This window comes from Fistularia commersonii, chromosome 19, assembly GCF_037954325.1.
Source record: "Fistularia commersonii isolate RoL2024-O1a breed Wild chromosome 19, RoL_Fcom_v1.0, whole genome shotgun sequence".
Taxonomy (NCBI): domain Eukaryota; kingdom Metazoa; phylum Chordata; class Actinopteri; order Syngnathiformes; family Fistulariidae; genus Fistularia; species Fistularia commersonii.
In genome coordinates this window covers 1,892,501-1,912,500 of record NC_141302.1, presented here as the reverse complement: position 1 = coordinate 1,912,500, position 20,000 = coordinate 1,892,501, and the positions used below count along the sequence as shown (strand labels likewise).

At 39.0% G+C, this 20,000-nt stretch overlaps 1 protein-coding gene across 5 annotated transcripts in view; it reads right to left on the bottom strand.

Moving 5' to 3' along the window:
• Positions 1 to 20,000, bottom strand: part of dysf (dysferlin, limb girdle muscular dystrophy 2B (autosomal recessive)) — a 67,717-nt gene that overhangs the window by 17,379 nt on the left and 30,338 nt on the right. For all 5 annotated transcript variants that reach the window (XM_086165919.1, XM_086165918.1, XM_086165922.1 and 2 more), the window contains 11 exons: positions 19,907 to 19,991; positions 19,755 to 19,832; positions 17,489 to 17,667; positions 17,041 to 17,181; positions 15,467 to 15,496; positions 15,311 to 15,346; positions 14,238 to 14,279; positions 13,015 to 13,116; positions 11,925 to 12,086; positions 7,616 to 7,799; positions 6,191 to 6,264 (listed from right to left, as the gene is read on the bottom strand). In XM_086165919.1, coding sequence (XP_086022045.1) covers positions 6,191 to 6,264; positions 7,616 to 7,799; positions 11,925 to 12,086; positions 13,015 to 13,116; positions 14,238 to 14,279; positions 15,311 to 15,346; positions 15,467 to 15,496; positions 17,041 to 17,181; positions 17,489 to 17,667; positions 19,755 to 19,832; positions 19,907 to 19,991 — 1,113 coding nt within the window. The remainder of the gene's footprint in view (positions 1 to 6,190; positions 6,265 to 7,615; positions 7,800 to 11,924; positions 12,087 to 13,014; positions 13,117 to 14,237; positions 14,280 to 15,310; positions 15,347 to 15,466; positions 15,497 to 17,040; positions 17,182 to 17,488; positions 17,668 to 19,754; positions 19,833 to 19,906; positions 19,992 to 20,000) is intronic.

The following is a 20,000-nucleotide window of genomic DNA, read 5'->3' as shown; positions in this document are numbered from 1 at the left end:
GGAGCGCCATCATGGCCGCCGCGAGCTGCAACAAAAGCGTTTTGTGTGTGAGGAAGAGGAACGAATCAAAGGTTCCTTTCTCCCGCCTGCTCGCCGCCACAGGGGAGGTCGGGCACGGCGAGGAGGGCGGCGTCCGGCTGATGGGGCGCGACAGAACCCAGATTATCCAGACCCAGTGTTTACATGAGGTCACGGAGGAACTGAGTGTGTGGAGGAGCCCAAAGACTCTGTGTGTGTGTGTGTGTGTGTGTGTGTGTGTGTGTGTGTGTGTGTGTGTGTGTGTGTGTGTAGCACAAACACTCACCTTCACATGTAATCAGGTTTAACATCCAGCTTGGGTCAGGCCGCAATACCAGGAGTGACCACTAGAGGGCGCACCTCAGGCCAACTCACCCTGCGGCGCCGCTATGAGGAAACAGGAAGTGGGCGGGTGTCGCCTCTGGGCCCATGCTAAGCTAACTTTCCTTTTCCTTCTCCGCTCAGAGCCCTGAGGATCCCCGGCGCCACCGGCTCCACGCCACGGCGCCGCCACCATGTTACGCCGCCGGCTCCCCCTGCAGCCCTGTCAGCTGTCGCCAAGCACTAATTGGTTGGTTGAGTCCTTGGATTCAAACACTCACACACACACACACACACACACACACACACACACACACGTGGGGCGCGGGCCAACATTTTCCCAGCGCTGCCACGTCGCCGAGCGTTTACCGCCGCCTCCCATGAACGCGACCAGACAGGGGAGCTTTGCATCAGCAGCGCCCGATGTCGGAAAAACGATGAGGTAACAACGGCGTGCCGTAGACCATGTGTGTGTGTGTGTGTGTGTGTGAGGACGGGTTTGTGACCCCTCGGCTCCGCCATTAAAAGAAATCGACGCTGCGGGTTTTAATGGCCGCCGGGTTCGCGCGTCGCGGCGGCGGGAGCTCCTCATGGCGCCGGCGGGGCCGAGGGATCACAAAGGAGGCACAATGGAGAATTAAACGAGGAGAGAAGAAGGGAGGAGGGGATGGACCACAACAATGGGTGGACGGGGTGTCAGTAAGACAGCTGTCAGATGGATGGAGGGATGAGAGGGTGGAGGAAACGAGAATAAGGAGATAGAAGGAAAGGAAACAAGGAGACAGGAGGTGAGGAGAGGAAACGAGATGGCAGGAGGTGAGGAAAGGAAACGAGAATGGGGAGATGGAAGGAAAGGAAACAAGGAGACAGGAGGTGAGGAGAGGAAACAAGAATGGGGAGATAGAAGGAAAGGAAACAAGGAGGTGAGGAGAGGAAACAAGAATGGGGAGATAGAAGGAAAGGAAACAAGGAGGTGAGGAGAGGAAACAAGAATGGGGAGATGGAAGGAAAGGAAACAAGGAGGTGAGGAGAGGAAACAAGAATGGGGAGATAGAAGGCAAGGAAACAAGGAGGTGAGGAAAGGAAACGAGAATGGGGAGATGGAAGGAAAGGAAACAAGGAGGTGAGGAGAGGAAACAAGAATGGGGAGATAGAAGGCAAGGAAACAAGGAGGTGAGGAAAGGAAACAAGAATGGGGAGATAGAAGGCAAGGAAACAAGGAGGTGAGGAAAGGAAACAAGAATGGGGAGATAGAAGGCAAGGAAACAAGGAGGTGAGGAAAGGAAACAAGAATGGGGAGATAGAAGGCAAGGAAACAAGGAGGTGAGGAAAGGAAACAAGAATGGGGAGATAGAAGGAAAGGAAACAAGGAGATAGGAGGTGAGGAGAGGAAACAAGAATGGGGAGATAGAAGGCAAGGAAACAAGGAGACAGGAGGTGAGGAGAGGAAACGAGATGGCAGGAGGTGAGGAAAGGAAACGAGAATGGGGAGATGGAAGGAAAGGAAACAAGGAGGTGAGGAAAGGAAACGAGAATGAGGAGATGGAAGGAAAGGAAACAAGGAGACAGGAGGTGAGGAGAGGAAACAAGAATGGGGAGATAGAAGGAAAGGAAACAAGGAGACAGGAGGTGAGGAGAGGAAACGAGATGGCAGGAGGTGAGGAAAGGAAACGAGAATGGGGAGATGGAAGGAAAGGAAACAAGGAGGTGAGGAAAGGAAACGAGAATGAGGAGATGGAAGGAAAGGAAACAAGGAGACAGGAGGTGAGGAGAGGAAACGAGATGGCAGGAGGTGAGGAAAGGAAACAAGAATGGGGAGATAGAAGGAAAGGAAACAAGGAGGTGAGGAAAGGAAACGAGAATGGGGAGATGGAAGGAAAGGAAACAAGGAGGTGAGGAAAGGAAACAAGAATGGGGAGATAGAAGGAAAGGAAACAAGGAGGTGAGGAGAGGAAACAAGAATGGGGAGATAGAAGGAAAGGAAACAAGGAGGTGAGGAAAGGAAACGAGAATGAGGAGATGGAAGGAAAGGAAACAAGGAGACAGGAGGTGAGGAGAGGAAACAAGAATGGGGAGATAGAAGGAAAGGAAACAAGGAGACAGGAGGTGAGGAGAGGAAACGAGATGGCAGGAGGTGAGGAAAGGAAACGAGAATGGGGAGATGGAAGGAAAGGAAACAAGGAGGTGAGGAAAGGAAACGAGAATGAGGAGATGGAAGGAAAGGAAACAAGGAGACAGGAGGTGAGGAGAGGAAACAAGAATGGGGAGATAGAAGGAAAGGAAACAAGGAGACATGAGGTGAGGAGAGGAAACGAGATGGCAGGAGGTGAGGAAAGGAAACGAGAATGGGGAGATGGAAGGAAAGGAAACAAGGAGGTGAGGAAAGGAAACGAGAATGAGGAGATGGAAGGAAAGGAAACAAGGAGACAGGAGGTGAGGAGAGGAAACAAGAATGAGGAGATAGAAGGAAAGGAAACAAGGAGACATGAGGTGAGGAGAGGAAATGAGATGGCAGGAGGTGAGGAAAGGAAACGAGAATGGGGAGATGGAAGGAAAGGAAACAAGGAGGTGAGGAAAGGAAACGAGAATGAGGAGATGGAAGGAAAGGAAACAAGGAGACAGGAGGTGAGGAGAGGAAACGAGATGGCAGGAGGTGAGGAAAGGAAACAAGAATGGGGAGATAGAAGGAAAGGAAACAAGGAGGTGAGGAAAGGAAACGAGAATGGGGAGATGGAAGGAAAGGAAACAAGGAGGTGAGGAAAGGAAACAAGAATGGGGAGATAGAAGGAAAGGAAACAAGGAGGTGAGGAGAGGAAACGAGAATGAGGAGATGGAAGGAAAGGAAACAAGGAGACAGGAGGTGAGGAGAGGAAACAAGAATGGGGAGATAGAAGGAAAGGAAACAAGGAGGTGAGGAAAGGAAACGAGAATGAGGAGATGGAAGGAAAGGAAACAAGGAGACAGGAGGTGAGGAGAGGAAACGAGATGGCAGGAGGTGAGGAAAGGAAACGAGAATGGGGAGATGGAAGGAAAGGAAACAAGGAGGTGAGGAAAGGAAACGAGAATGAGGAGATGGAAGGAAAGGAAACAAGGAGACAGGAGGTGAGGAGAGGAAACAAGAATGGGGAGATAGAAGGAAAGGAAACAAGGAGACATGAGGTGAGGAGAGGAAACGAGATGGCAGGAGGTGAGGAAAGGAAACGAGAATGGGGAGATGGAAGGAAAGGAAACAAGGAGAGGAAACGAGAGGACGGAAGGCGAGTGTGGACAGGAAGGGAAATGAGAAAAGAGGGATCAAGGAAGGAGTGTTTAGAGGAGAAGCAACGAGGAAAAGGTCAAAGGTCAGCTCCTCTGGGCCGGGAGAAAAGAAAGGAGGACGTAGCGAATGGCGGCCATTTTTACAGCGAAACGACCAATGAGATGCCGGCCTTAGCAGGGAGGAGCTTCAAGCTTAGCGACCAGGAAGTGGTCAGAGCTAGCGGCTACGCTAACGATTCAAGAGCTAGCCGGAGCGTTTGCTCCGCCGGATCCAACGTGATTCGATTTGCGTTATTAGATTACGCCGGACTCCGTCGCCCCCGGAGACGACGTAAGCGGAGCCGACGTCTCCGGGGTGATGTCACCCGCCGCTTTCGGCGCCAGAAGTCCACTTTGGGGTGGGTGGGGCAGGAAGTCCAGGAGGCTCACTCAGTGGAAAAGCCCGTTAGCATAGCCACGCCGCCAAACCCCAGGTCACAGAGGGTTATCTCGTTCCCACGAGTTAACTCAACCGCCATCACTTTCCTAACTCATTCCCACGCTTTAACCAGCCATGCGATACCTCCACCCGACCTTAACTGGTGGCCACGAGATAGTAAAGGAGGGGGCGGGAACTTGTTCCCACACTTTAGCGGTTTCAGAGTTACAGAACCCTTGCTGTCCGACAGCGACAACTACACACACGCACACACACACACACGGTGTGTGTGTGTGTTTTTTTTTTTTCCTCCGCCTCCCAGAAATAAACTGGCATCGGACGTAATCCGGGGATTCGGCGGGACGGCGCTCCGGGCCGAAGGCGCGCCAGAACCACAATCCTCCGCCGGCGCTAATTGCACCGCAGCCGCGGCGAAACATATTTGCGAGAAGAGGAGGAATCTGGGGAGAACGTGGGAGAACGTCAGGAGGAACCGAACCCGCGTTCCCGGGCGAGAAAGTCACGTCGGGATAATCCCGCCCCCGCTGCGGTTTCCATGGAAACGTCCCGGTGCCCTCCGCTCCCCGGTCGTCGGGGGAGTCGGGATGGAACGTCGCCGGGGAGGTTCGTTATTTGTTTTAGAGATTCGGAAAAAATTCTTTCGGAGACGCGAGACCCGACACCCCTGGCTCCCCAGCCGCGGGACCGCGGGGGGATTAGCGAGTGTGTGAGTGTGTGTGTTTGTGGTTTTCAGGCCTGCGGCGTTGACGTCAATTCCTGGGTGTGTGCCAAACCAATATGGCCGAACGGCGGCGTTCAATGGTTGGTCCCGACACCTTCTATGGGGGCAAAGCACAACTGCTGGGATTTATGTACAAAAGTGTGTGTGTGTGTGTGTGTGAATATGTACGTGTGTATCTATGAATATATATGTATGTATGTATGAAAATATGTGTGTGTATGTATGTTTTAATATGTTTGTGTGTATGTATGAATATATGTGTGTGTATGTACTTATGAATATATATATATACATATATGTTTATGTATGAACATATGTGTTTGTATGAATATTTATGTATGTGTGTGTGTGTGTGTATGTATGAATACATAGGTGTGTGTATCTATGAATATATATGTATGTATGAAAATATGCATGTGTATATTTGTTTTCATATGTATGTGTGTATGTATGAATATATATGTGTGTGTATGAAAATAAGTGTGTATGTATTTATGAATATATACATATACAGATGTGTGTATGTATGAATATATGTGTGTTTGTATGTATGTAGATACAGTATGTATCAATATATATTATCAATATATATTTGTGTGTAAACACAAACATGTGTGTATATATACGTATACACTTTTATGTGTATATACACACATGCTGTGTATACACACTCTAATTGATATATACACATATATGTAAATACACAAATGTACATATACATACACTTGTATGTGTATAAGTATACATACATGTTTGTGTCTACTGATACTGTATTCTTACACATGCGTGTACACATCAGTGTGCGTAGCCACACGTGTAAGTATGATTTTAACATACACACACACACATACACACACACACACTCAGTATGTGTGTAGTATGTATACACATGCATGTGTGTATGCGTATATATATTTGTAAATATAGCACACACACATGTATGTGCCTGTGTGTGTGTCTGTGTGCGTGCGTGCGTGTGTGCATGTGTGTGTTTCACACACACACACACACACACAGGCCATCTTTCACACACAAATGTAAAAAAAAAAGCCCTGAGTCATTTTTCCAAGTGAAAAAGTCAAAAGTGTTTCTGTTTCACTTTTATTATTTCGAGGCTTCGACTCGAAACCAACGCGGCCTTGTTCCCGCGCGCGCGCGTGTGTGTGTGTGTGTGTGTGTGCTTGTGTATGTGTGTGTGTGTGTGTGCGCGCGCTGTAATATGTAAATGATGTGTGTGAAACTAGATAAATTCAAGTCGATTGGAAAATAGTTTCCATGTTTCTCCTCCCGCAGAACCTGCCACACACACACACACACACACACACTCGTCCCGTCAGCTAACAGCGCTCCATGGCGCAACTCTGTGAGGGCCCATAGACACACACACACACACACACACACACACACACACTTCAGTGTATTTGTCTCCGTACCTGTTCGGGGATCAGCAGTTCGCGGTCGTCAATGTCGATCAGAAAGTCGCCGCTGATCCCGCGGGGGATCTCCCCTGCACACACACACACACACACACACACACACACACAAATGATGGACTCAAAGATGCATGGAGGCGTGTGATTGGATGGCTGGTTAAGGACGCCATTCGGTCATGTGGTGGATTTTTAACATTCAGAATGTGTTTTTCTGGCCGAAGTTTGAAGAAAAAGAAAAAATGTCTAGTTTTGAAGATGAATTTTTGGGTAGTCTATTTATAGAAAATAGAAACTTAAATAAGAAAAAAAGCCCTAATATGAGGAACGGCATTAGGCGACAGCTGAGCTAATGGAACTTTTTTATGGAGTTATTTGTGGAATTAAAGATAATCTCATGACGTGTTGTATAATCCAATCCGATGGAATCGAGTACTGGTGAATTGTAATGGAATCAAATTGTGGGCTGGTAATTTGTGATAGAATTGAAATCGTGGACTGGTGAATCTTTATGGAAAAGAATCGTGGACTGGTGAATTGAGATTGAATTGAATCATAGCCTGGTGAATCATGATGAATCAAATCATGGACTGGTGAGTCGTGATGGAATCCAATTGAGGCCTGGTGAATCGTGATGAATCGAATCCTGGATAGTGAATTGTGATGAATCGAATAATGAACTCGTGAATTGTGATGAATGGAATCATGAATCGAATCATGGACTGCTGACCTTGACTGGTGAATCGTGATGAATGGAATCCTGGACTGGTGAATCGTAATGAATCAAATAATGAACTGGCGAATCGTGATGAATCGAATCATGGACTGGTGAATCGTGATGAATTGAATCATGGACTGGTGAATCGTAATGAATCAGATAATGAACTGGCGAATCGTGATGAATCGAATCCTGGACTGGTGAATCGTAATGAATCAAATAATGAACTGGCGAATCGTGATGAATCAAATCATGGACTGGTGAATCGTAATGAATCAAATAATGAACTGGTGAATTGTGATTGAATCGAATCATGGACTGGTGAATCGTAATGAATCAAATAATGAACTGGCGAATCGTGATGAATCGAATCATGGACTGGTGAATCGTGATGAATTGAATCATGGACTGGTGAATCGTGATGAATCGAATCCTGGACTGGTGAATCGTGATGAATTGAATCATGGACTGGTGAATCGTGATGAATCGAATCCTGGACTGGTGAATCGTGATGAATCGAATCCTGGACTGGTGAATCATAACGAGTCAAATAATGAACCGGTGAATTGTGATTGAATCGAATCCTGGACTGGTGAATCGTAAGGAATCAAATAATGAACCGGTGAATCGTGATGAATCGAATCGTAGACCGGTGAATCGTGATGGAATGGGCTGGTTTGTGTCGCTTTCCACGCCGCGTTGCGTCTCACCCCGGCCCCCCGACGCCTCCCCCTCCTCCTGGTCCTCCCGGTCGTCCTCCCGGCCCGGCTGGCAGCGATACTCCTCCAGCGAGCGCACGCTGCACTGGCCGACCACCGGCTTCCTGCCGAACTGGCGGTTGTCGATGACCTTGACGACGATGGGCGGCATGTAGAGCTCCTCGCGGGGGAGCATCTGCGGCGGGAAACCACAGGGGGGAGAACAGGCCTTGAGACGGAGGGGGAACCCAGAGACCCTGAGGAAACCGCCGAGTGTGTGTGTGTGTGTGTGTTTGTGTGTGTGGTTGACCCCCACACACACACACATATTCGAGTTTTCTGACCACGCTCAGGGCCTCAGTGGGCGGGGCTTATCCCAGCTGACATTGGACCTGTCAATCACAGGGTTATTTTATTTTTAAAAAGTGATGTGTCAGAGTTTTAGGTCTTTATCTTGTTATTTTTATCTTTTCTGGGAAAGAGACGCTTTTCTGAGAAGGATTGATAATAATTTCATTTTTGGGGAGAAAAAAAAAAGTCAGGGTTCGACATGCCGTCCATGGAATCAGTGGATTTAAAATATCCGTCATCTGCAAAATGTTATTCTTGCTATTTCTTCAAGTAATTTCATTATTTTTTTTTTATAATTTCAAGCTAATTTTGTTTTTTTTTCAATTTTTTTCAAATTTAAGGATAATTCTGTCACTTCATGGTTATTTTTATTTTTTAGGTTTTTCTTTTCTCATAATTTCACTTAATTTAGTTGTCCCATTATTTTAAGCTTTTAAGTTTTTTATCTTTATTTTCTCATAATCCTTGTTGATTTTGATTCATTTATTTGAAAAGAAACCCTTTGTTGTTTTTTTTTAATATGCCATCATTTGAAGTTGATTATTTAGTAATTGCTTTCCTCATAAATTGTTTTTTTTTTCTTTTAGGATAATTATCCCCTCATATAAGCAAATTTATATTTTATTTTTAAATTTTTGTCCTTTCTTATTCGTCCCCCCCAGATAATCAAACTTATCTTAATATTTGTTTTATTTTTTCAAAATTTTAATCTTGAATTTAATTGGATTTTTTGTTCATTCTTTAATTTTAATTTTAAACATTTTTTTTTTTTTACTTCACCCTTACAGAAGATGATTTTAAAATATTATTTCCTCATAGTTTCCTTTTTTTCTTTTTATATAATTGTCACAAATTTTTTAGCCAATTGTATTTTTCTGCAAAATTTCAAAGTAATCATTCATTTTTGTTTTATTTCTTCTGAAATTCAAATTGATTTCAATTCAATTTTTTTTTTAGCAGTTATCTCTCAATTTCAAGTATTTCTATGAATTTTGGTGTATTTACCTGTAAATTGTAGTGGATTTTTATGCAGTTTATTTGTAAGTTTACCAACAATTTCAAGGGAAAATGATCCAAAATCTAAATAGATTGAATTAAATGGTTAGATATTTCTATCCTCATAATTCCACGTTTTGTTTCTTAATTTTTTAGCAAATTCTTATGTTTTTTAATTTCCCTTAACTTCTCATAATTTTTTATATCCCTGATCATTTCAAAGTAATCTTCATTACTTTTTTTTTATTTTATGAGAATCTCAAGTTGATTTTAATGTTTTATTTTTTAATTTTTTTTCTCAATTCCAATCTGCTTTTATCTGAAATTTGGATTATTAACCTGTAAATTGTAGCTGATTTTATGCTGTTTATCAGTTTGCCAGCAATGTCAAGCCTTTTTTTTATTCTGTTATTTTTTACTTATAATTTTACTCATTTTTCCATTTAAGTCTCAGATAAGTTTTTCTTAAATTCAGGCTTTTTTTATTTATTTTGCGTACGTTTAAAATTATTTTAAAAATTCTCATAATTTGTAGTTGATTCAGATTTATTTTCTGTTAATTTTTCCTTTATTGTTAATTTTTTAGTTTTTTTTCCTTCCTGTCGTTCCGAGATGATTTTTAATTAATTTCCTCATAACTTCCCATTTCTTTTGTTTTTTGTTTAGGAATATTGTCCCATAATTTTTAATCCTTTTTTTTTAAAGTCACTTCTGTTTAAATATCTTTTTTCTCCCCAAAAAATTTCAAACTAATATTTATTAATTTTTCACTTGTTTTCTCATATACTGATTTTAATTTGACTTTTTGATAATTTGTCCTTTATTTTCAAACTCTTTACCGTTGTTTTTCTTTTTTTTTTTACTTTGTGTTTGAGTTCTTTATTTCCTCATAATTTTAGTTACTTTTACATTAGTTTTTGTTTTTTTTATTTCCTCCCTTTTTTTATTTTATTTGAATTTTCCTCTATGAGTGCATATGTGTTCAGGACAGACAAAAAAGTTAACTTTGATTTCATTTTTTTTAAATTAAGTTTTATTTAAGTTCTTTATTTTTCATTTTTTAGATTTTTCTTTTCATTCTCAAGAGTTCAAAATAATTATTTATTTAAATTTTTCCTCATAATTTCAAGTTGATTTCAGTTTAATTTCTTGCTAATTTTCTCTGTTCTTTTTTTTTTTTTTACTTTCCAACAATTTAAAACAAATTTCTTTCCATGAAGTCACTTCATTTTTTTTTCTCAAAAATGTCCCACAATGTCACAATTATTTAAACTGTTTTTTCCTGTCATTTCTAGCTAATTTTCTTTTTTCCCCAATAAAATTCAAAGCAATCTTCATAAGTTGTTGTTTTATTTCCTCATAATTTCACCTTTTTTCCCTTCTAGGATTACTGTTCCTTAATTTTTAGCTACTTAAATGTTTTTGTTTAATTTCCTGTCATTACTAGCTATTTTTTCTTTTTCCCCACAGAATTTCAAATTATTGTTTCTCTTTCTCCTAAATTTTAACCTGATTTGAATTTGATTTTTTTGTGAATTTTCCTCAGTATGTGTGGAATAAAGTTCACTGTCACTGTGGCTCCCGTCATTTCTAGGTCATTTACTACAATTCAAACTTTCCTTATCTCAGACTTTATTTTCACATCATTTTTATCACTTTTTAGTTCGTTTTTTTTTCACTTCCCCTTAATTTCAAACTTTTTTTTTTGTTTATTTATGTGCATTTTTTTAAATGATTCCCAGCAATTTCGATCTAATTATTAATTTTTTTCTCAGAATTTCTCTCATTTATGAATGGAATTTTTGGATAACTTTCTCTTAAATTCAGACAATTTTTTAAATGAATTTTCAATTCTTTAAAGATTTCAAAATAATCGTCATTATTTTTGTTTTATTTCCTCATAAATTCACTCTTTTTAGGATGATAGTCCCACAATATCTAGCAATTTTTTCATCTGTTTTTTTCCTGTGATATTTAGCTAATTTTCCATAACTAACAAATTAATCTTCATTAGAATTTCTTTCTTTTTCTCAAGATTTAAAAAAAAAAAAAACGGTTCTAAATTGAGTGAAAATGAACAATAAAACCAAAACACAATTCACACAACACAAAAATATGCTAAAATTATGATAAAATAAAATGAAAATTTGGAATTTAATACATGTTAAAAAATTGAAACTAATCTTCGTGAATTTTTTACCAATATTCTTCAATTTATTTATTCAGTAAATTTTGCTGTTATTTAAAACTGTTTTTAATTCAAATTTTTGTTTATTGACCTGTCACTTCTGGGTGTGTTTTTTTTCAATTTACCTGCAATTTCAAGCAGATTTTTTTTTCTTGTTTTTTTTTTCTTTCTTTTTCCCAGGAATTTCTACATAATTGTCTACTCAAGATTTTTCTCAGAATTTCACTCAAATTTGTAAAAAATGTAAAAAATAAAATTATATATATATATATATATATATATATATTGTTTGAAACCCAAAAACAAAAAATAAAATAATTACATATATATATATTATTTTTCTTATATAAAATGTATTTATACAAATATATATTTACATTTACTATAAATATATATTGTAATATGTATTATACATATTTATGATAAATACATTTTTAATAAATATAATAATTTATAATTATATAATTTACGTACATATATATATATATAATTTTTTTAATGCATTATATGAAAATATACATAAAATTACAAATAACAGAAATCCACTAAAAAATGATGGGGCAATTATCCTAAAAGAAGGAAAAAATGGAAATAATGATGACATTTATTACTTTAAAAGTATATCAAAATGACAGGAAAGGGAAAAAAATGTTTGAAATCAAGGTAAATTAAGCGTAAAAAAAAATGTCAAATTAAGATCAGATGAAAATAGTGAAAAAAAGAAAACAAAATACCCTGATTAAGGCTAGCATGTGTGTGTGTGTGTGTGTGTGTGTGCCCTCTCACCACATCAAGGATTAGCGTGTTGACGTCGAAGTTGGGATTCTTCTTCACGCTGCGGATGACGCAGCTCTGGACGGTGACGCCGCCGCACTCCACCTGCAGGCTCGGGGAGGAGACGCTGGACATCTGGAAGCTCTTCAGGTTGCGGACGCCCCACGCCAGGACCTGCAGGAGGAGACGGACGGACAGGTTTCTACCTCCGACCGCCACGCCATCTCGGCTATCGATAGCCAAAGCTGCGTGCTACAGCTTCAAGAGAGAGTTTTAATTAGCTTCCTGTTGCTAGCTTAGCACGACCTTCCACCTTCATCCCCAAACCTTCAACTGCCTACTTCTACCAATACTTTGCTACGTTAGCGGCGGCTAACATAGCGACTTTCACCTGATGTCCATCGAGGTCAGAGGTCGGCGACCTTTAACACCCAAAGAGCCATTTGGACCCGGTTTCCTCGGAAAAGAAAACACTGGGAGCCGCTATTACTTTTTGACGTCTAAAATAAAGGTACCACTGTATATATTGCTTTTTTATCACCTTTACACTTTGTATAAACAAGTGTGTAGTGTGTTGCTTCTGAAATTCACAAAGTATTACGGAGAAAATTACATTTTATTTATGTAATGAAGTCATTTTGAGCTTTGGGCTTTCAGAGCGTGTAGCGGAGCCTTGACCTGAATTTTAAAAATATACCTGGAAAAAATCACTGTCAGTAAACGATAAAAAATAAATATTTGCAAAATATCTTCATAAATGTTTATTTTACCTGGTTTATGGAACTTCTGTGACGTTATTTTGAGCGGTGAAAAGTAATAAATATAATTTTATTTAATATTTAAAGATTACAATAATCTTCCAACTTAGAACTAAAAGTTAAAAAAAGGAATTAGAACAAATCAAATACATGTCAATTAAATATTTATAATTTATCATAAATATTTATTTATTATATTATTGCCGACCCCTGGTCTAGCGGAAGCTAACAGTTAACCATTTTAGCCTTTAGCATTCTCTGTGTGGTTCTTCTTGGAGAACGTGTGGAACCTTTTTAGCACCGTGTGCTAACCCGCTAACGTTTTACGACGCAGCCGGCGGTACCTCCACGGCGGTCCTCTGCAGCGCCGGCTTGATCCCCTGGGGAACCACGTGGACGTTGGGTTCCCTCTGTGGCGGCGGCGGCGGCAGGTCCGACTCCTCCGCCTGCACACGGGAGGGAAGCACGGCGGTCGTCAAGGCAACGGGTGGGGGGGGGGGGTGCGCGTTAGCAGCAGTTAGCTTAGCTCGGGCTGAGCGGGAAGGACTTTTCGGTGTAAAGTGATGAAAAAAGTGATGAAAACAGTTGGTGAATGAAAGGTTAAGAAATAAAATGATAAATCGATATATACATTTTTTTTAACATTTAACTTTTTAAAGTAATAAAAGTAAATAATGATAACATCACTGCTAGTGCAGCAACTAGCACTACTACTGCTACCAACAATAATAATAACATTGGTTATGATGACTGCAATAATATTGAAAATATGAATAATAATCATAATAGTAATGATAATAATAATAATAACACACATTTGCCAAATATGGATTAGTAGCCATTCTGAATTTAAAATGACGAATAAATTAAATATGTTTGAAAATTATATGAAATATGAAAATTTGTTGATAAAATAGAAAGGGACTTTAGTACATTAAAATAAAATGAATATATAATAAAATAATTCAAAAGTCACCACATTGATGATTGGAAAAAGAGCAATAAAAACTTATATATAGGTATACCACATATATATACATGTATGTACATATATATGTATAGCTTACATATATACATTTATATATACATATACATTAGACAATATACACACACACACTCATATATATATATATATATATGTGTGAAAGTGTGTGTATTAATTTATTATTCTTTTTCCAATCATTAAAATCAGTGATGTTTTTTGTGCTGTTTGTTTTGTTTTTATTCACAATCTTTTTATATATTATTACTGGTATAACTCCTGCCACCTCCAGGAGTTTTGTTGATTGTGGACTCCTTTTTTTTTTCTTTTCTTCAATTACCGATATTTTTTTTATATTGGTTGAATTTCTGTGAAATTTTCAGCCCAAACAAAAAAAAAATTCAGCAGAAAAAAACTTTTTTAAAACAGAAATATACTTTATTTTCTTATTGCGATCGGCTTCAGCGCGTCCTGTCGGTCTGGCTGGGATGAGGAAGAGGAGGAAGAAGAGAACGGACGCAGTACATGCAGTAAAGTACGCAGTACTCATAGTATTGTATACTAGTGTACTCGTAGTACTCCTACCCATTGCTGCAGGTTCTCCGGGAAGAATCCTGGAAACAATAACTGTTGAGGAAAAGGAGGAGGGTCAGCAACAATCACAAGAAATATAGAAGAAATTATCTTAAATGTTTTTCTCTCATACTCATGGGATTGAATTTTTTTTCTTTTTTTATATGTATACATTTTTTTATTTAAAATATAAAATATATTTCATATTTATATATATTTAAAATAAATGTTTTTCTCTCAAACTCATTAAATTATTATTTTTTCTTTTTTTATGTATATATTTTTATTTAAAATATAATATAAAATATAGTTTGTATTGATATATATATTTGAAATAAATGTTTTTCTCTCAAACTCATGGAATTATTATTTTTCCTTTTTTATGTATATATTTTTTATTTAAAATATAAATATAAAATATATAAATATAAATATATATATTTTATATTTATAATATATTTATGTATTTACTATATTTACAATATATATTAATTCCAATATTTTATAAAATATAATTTCATTTATGTGTTTGTTTTTCTAATTAATTGATTTATTTTTTTAATGTCTTTTTTATCTTGTTATTAGTTAAATTATTAGCAGAATATTCAGGTAATTTGCAGGAAACTTTCCTTCACTGACAAAATATTTCTAATCAAATTTGGATCATTTACAGGATTTGCATCAGATTTTGGGATTATTTCTGTCCCTCCAGGTTGTCGTCTGATCTTTTTCTCCGGATGTTTTCTTGCTGAATTTCATTGAATAAAGCTTATTTTCAGGGAATTTCTACATTTTTTTAAATTAAAGTTTTATTATTTCAACGTTAAGATTTTATTTTGATCATTGGTCATTAATTCCTGATTTTTATATTATTGTACAGATTATTTCTAACAGCATGTCCTACTTTCGCCTTTCAGATATTTTTTAATTCATTAATTGAAATGTATTAAATTGTTATTTTAAGAATGAATATTTATAATGAATTATTATTTATTCGTTTCAATTTTTCTCATTCAGCGTTTGTGACGAGGAATTATAAAATAATGGTAAAAATGCTCATTATCTTTTAACCTAAAAATGCGTACCTCATCCAGGACGTGCGTGGAGGTCACGACGTCACCCTGCAGCAGACACACACACACACACACATACACACACACACACACACACACACACACACTTTACGTGAAACATGAAGATTAAGACGGCGAGGTGTGGAGGCGAGAGGCGGAGACACCGACCTCCTGACCGGGAAGATGGTGGACGGCCGGCTGAGGGTGCAGAAGATATTTTACTTTAAAAATACAGGCATCGATTATTTGTAAGATCGCATGAATAAATGTAGGTTACTGGACGCTAAAAATAGTATTTTAAATAAATTTGACATCTACCCATCTAAGGAATTATTGAGGTTATGCTTTAATATTGAAGATGATATTTGTACATTTTGTGAAAACAACATTGAAACTGCAGACCATATATTTTTCTCATGCGAAAAAGTACAGGGCTTTTGGGCTGAAACTCAAAAATTGATTAAAAACAAATTTCCATCGTCACCAGTTTCCTTCTCTACAGATGATATAATATTTGGTTTACTTTTAAGCAATAAAAGAGATTAACTCTGTGTCGATGTTATTTTAGGCCCGACCAAGTTCTTCATTCACAAAAAACAGAATGCAAAAGTGTTCCCCCGATTTTAAGTTCTTTATAAACGATTTTGAATTATATAAAAAAATCCTTAAAACTTATGGAAAAATCCAAAAACCAAAAAATACACAGTTTGATGTCTGAGATTCCTTGTTAACCACCAAGTTAAACACATATTATATTCCCTTCCAATTTATTATTATTTTTTTTTATTCATTTTTATTTTTTTTCCTTTATTTTCTTCCTCTTCTTGTATTAAACCTTTAATACTGTTAACTTGTATATATACTATTTTTTTTTTATTGAACATAAATAGTACAAACAAATATACATATATATAAATAAACATGGCAAGGTAGAACTGAATGTCAATGAAACAACCAGGGATGAGGAAGCAAAGGACATGAGGACATTCGTTCTGTAAGTAATCAGAAGATAATAGTGTTAACGGTTTGTGATAAATGTTTAATGCTAGACAAAAAAAGTAATTAAAAGGAAATAATTAAATAGATAGATAGACAAATAAAATTAAAAAGATAAAGGGAAAAAAAAAACTTGCAAGGGGAATATAACATGTAATTAAGTTGGTGGTTCACAAGGAATCTCAGACATCAAATTGTATGTTTTTCAGTTTTTGTATTTTTCCATAAGTTTTAAGGATTTTTTGCAGAATTCAAAATCGTTTATAAAGAAAGTAAAATTTGGGGAACATTTTTGCATTCTGTTTTTGTGAATGAAAACTTGGCCAGGCCTAAAATAACATTGACACATAATTCATCTCTTTTGTTGATTAATATTGAGGTTTAATATTTGGTTTAATATTAATATTAAACCAAATGTTTTATCATCTCTTGAGAAGGAAACTGGTGACGATGGAAATTTGTCTTTAACCCATTTTTGAGTTTTAGCCCAAAAGTCTTGTACTTTTTCGCATGAGACAAATATATGGTCAGTGTTTTCAATGTTGTCTTCCCAAAATGTACAAATATTATCTTCAAAATTAAAGTATACTAACAATAATTCCTTAGATAGGTAGATGTTATTCATAATTTAAAAGTGGGTCTCTTTCTTCTCGTGGGTTTATGGGTGTTAATACTATTTATGTTCAATAAGAAAAAAAAAAAAAAAAAGCGGGCTCCAAGATGGCCGCCACTCCGTGACCTCTGACCTTGTCCATTTGGATGAGCTGGAAGGCGGCGAGCAGCTCTCCGGCGGCGCCGTCCCCCCGGCGGACGGGGAACCAGGCGAGGCGTGGGTTCGGGGAGGCCGACGGCTGGCAGACGCAGCGGCCCATGAACTCGTCGGCGCCCTGGCAACGGAAGTAAGTAGCCGCCTTGTAAAGCCTGTTTGAAAGGGGGGCAAGATGGCCGCCAAGATGGCCGCCTCCATCCGGGCCCAGCTGCTGGGCCAAGATGGCCGCCTCTGTCCGGGCCCACCTGCTGGGCCAAGATGGCCGCCTCCGTCCGGGCCCACCTGCTGGGCCAAGATGGCCGCCTCCGTCCGGGCCCAGCAGGTGGGCCTGGACGGAGGCGGCTATCTTTGGCGGCCATCTTGGCAGCCATCTTGGCGGCCATCTTGCCCCACCATGAAAACAATCATGGTGGACGAACACTGACGTAGGTGTCCTGGTCGTAGAGCTCCACCACCACGGCGGGCGCCGCCGCCGCCGCCTCGGGGTCCCCGAACAGCTCCACCTGGTGGAAGATGAGCGTCTGGTCCCAGGTGGGGTTCAGGCTGTTCCGCACCGTCACCGTCCGCTGGGACTGGTGGAGGAAGGACACCACGGCGTAGGCGTCTGTGGACAGGAAGTTGTTGTTGTCATGGTGACGCATGGTGACGTGCGTGTGTGTGTTTACATGTTTTTACGACTATATCGAGGGGTTTTGTTTAGATTACATTTTTTTCATGTATTTTTATCTATTTGTGTGTTTATTTGCTCAACCATCATTTATTTATATACTTAAAATATCACTATATATTAATTTCTGATTGTTATTATTTTATTCATGATATTATCTTATTTTATTTATGTATGTGTTTTCATTCCTTTTTAAATAAAATTTTTCGTTGCATGTTTTCCAAATAATTCAAACCTCAACTTCTCTTCTTTTATCATTTTGTAATTTGTATTTGTTTGAATTTTTTTTTCTGAAATAGTTCAAATATATTTTATATTTTGAAAGAAACTGTTCACTGCATACTTTTTATTATTTGTTAGGTTTACAAACACTTTGTTATTTTTAATCTGGTTTAATTAATATCTAATCATTGGTTTTCAAATTATGCTACTATTTATGAGATTTCTGGTCACATTTTTTTTATTCTCAAATCTTGGTATTTTCTACATATTTTCTTGAATTTTCCATTTCTTTTGTTTTGTTTGTTTGTTTGGATTTTTCAAGATTATTTTTTCTAATGAAAGAAAAAAAAACAAATATTTTTTCTGGATTTTTATCTATTTATCTATTTATTTATCTATTTTTAAATAAATGAATAGACTATTTTTTTTCTAAATAGAAAATATCCCGGATGAAATTCTTGAAATCTGTTTAATTCTTTATTATTATTTATAAAAAAATAATAACATCCTGGTTCTGATGTCATATTATTTATATTTTCCGATGTTTACAGGGGCCCAAATCTACTCTGATAAAAAAGAAGTGGAAAAATAATCAGTGTTTCTTTTTTGTCACATTGTTTTTATAAACACACACCCACACACACACACACACACACACACACACAAATGCATTAGGCGGGCAATTAGTCGTTCTCTGGGGAGCCGTCAGAATTAGAGTCAACAGAAGCTGAGATGCATTTTTCCCACCAGCCCATAATAGACCTACACACACACATACACACACACACACACACACACACACACACACACACACACACACACACACACACACACACACACACACACAAACGCTTGACCCACTACCACCCACTTGCAACAGCCCATTAGCTCATATAAACAGAAATACAAACATGCCAGCGGGGATTGAGCATGTGTGTGTGTGTGTGTGTGTGTGCATGTGTGTGTGTGCGTGTGTGCGTGTGTGCGCACCCGACTACAAATTGGACATACTGGAGTAGGCAAGATAGAGGAGAATGTGAACATGAGGAAGGAAGGAAGGAAGGAAGGAAGGAAGGAAGGAAGGAAGGAAAGAGGAAAGAGGAAAGAAGGAAGGAAGGAAGGAAGGAAGGAAGTAAGGAAGGAAGGAAGGAAGGAAGGAAGGAAGGAAGGAAGGAAGGAAATAAGGAAGGAAGGAAGGAAGGAAGGACGGAAAGAGGAAAGAGGAAAGAGGAAAGAAGGAAGGAAGGAAGGAAGGAAATAAGGAAAGAAGGAAGGAAGGAAGGAAGGAAAGAGGAAAGAGGAAAGAAGGAAGGAAGGAAGGAAGGAAATAAGGAAGGAAGGAAATAAGGAAGGAAGGAAGGAAGGAAGGAAGGAAGGAAATAAGGAAGGAAGGAAGGAAGGAAGGAAGGAAATAAGGAAGGAAGGAAGGAAGGAAGGAAGGAAGGAAGGAAGGAAGGAAGGAAATAAGGAAGGAAGGAAGGAAGGAAGGACGGAAAGAGGAAAGAGGAAAGAAGGAAGGAAGGAAGGAAGGAAATAAGGAAGGAAGGAAGGAAGGAAGGAAGGAAAGAGGAAAGCGGAAAGAGGAAAGAGGAAAGAGGAAAGAAGGAAGGAAGGAAATAAGGAAGGAAGGAAAGAAGGAAGGAAGGAAGGAAGGAAGGAAGGAAGGACTGAGATAAGGAGTTAGGAGTTAGGAGGTAAGGAGATAAGGAGATAAGGAGTTAGGAGTTAGGAGTTAGGAGGTAAGGAGTAAGGAGTTAGGAGTTAGGAGTTAGGAGTTAGGAGTTAGGAGGTAAGGGTGTAACCTGAGAAGCTGTCCTTGTCCATGGGCAGCAGGTCTCTGGCCTGGTAGACGAAGCACCTCAGGTGGAACAAGGTCCCTCCTGGAAGCCACAGGTCCACAGGTCAGCGCCGGGCGGCGGCGCCGCGGCGCCGACGGAAACGGGAAGCGACTCACGGTCAAAGAAACAGGAAATGGTCGGCCGGTTGACGCCGAAGGCGGTGGTGACGGACTTGTCCTCGCCGCGGTCCTCGATGCTGCTCTGGGGGAA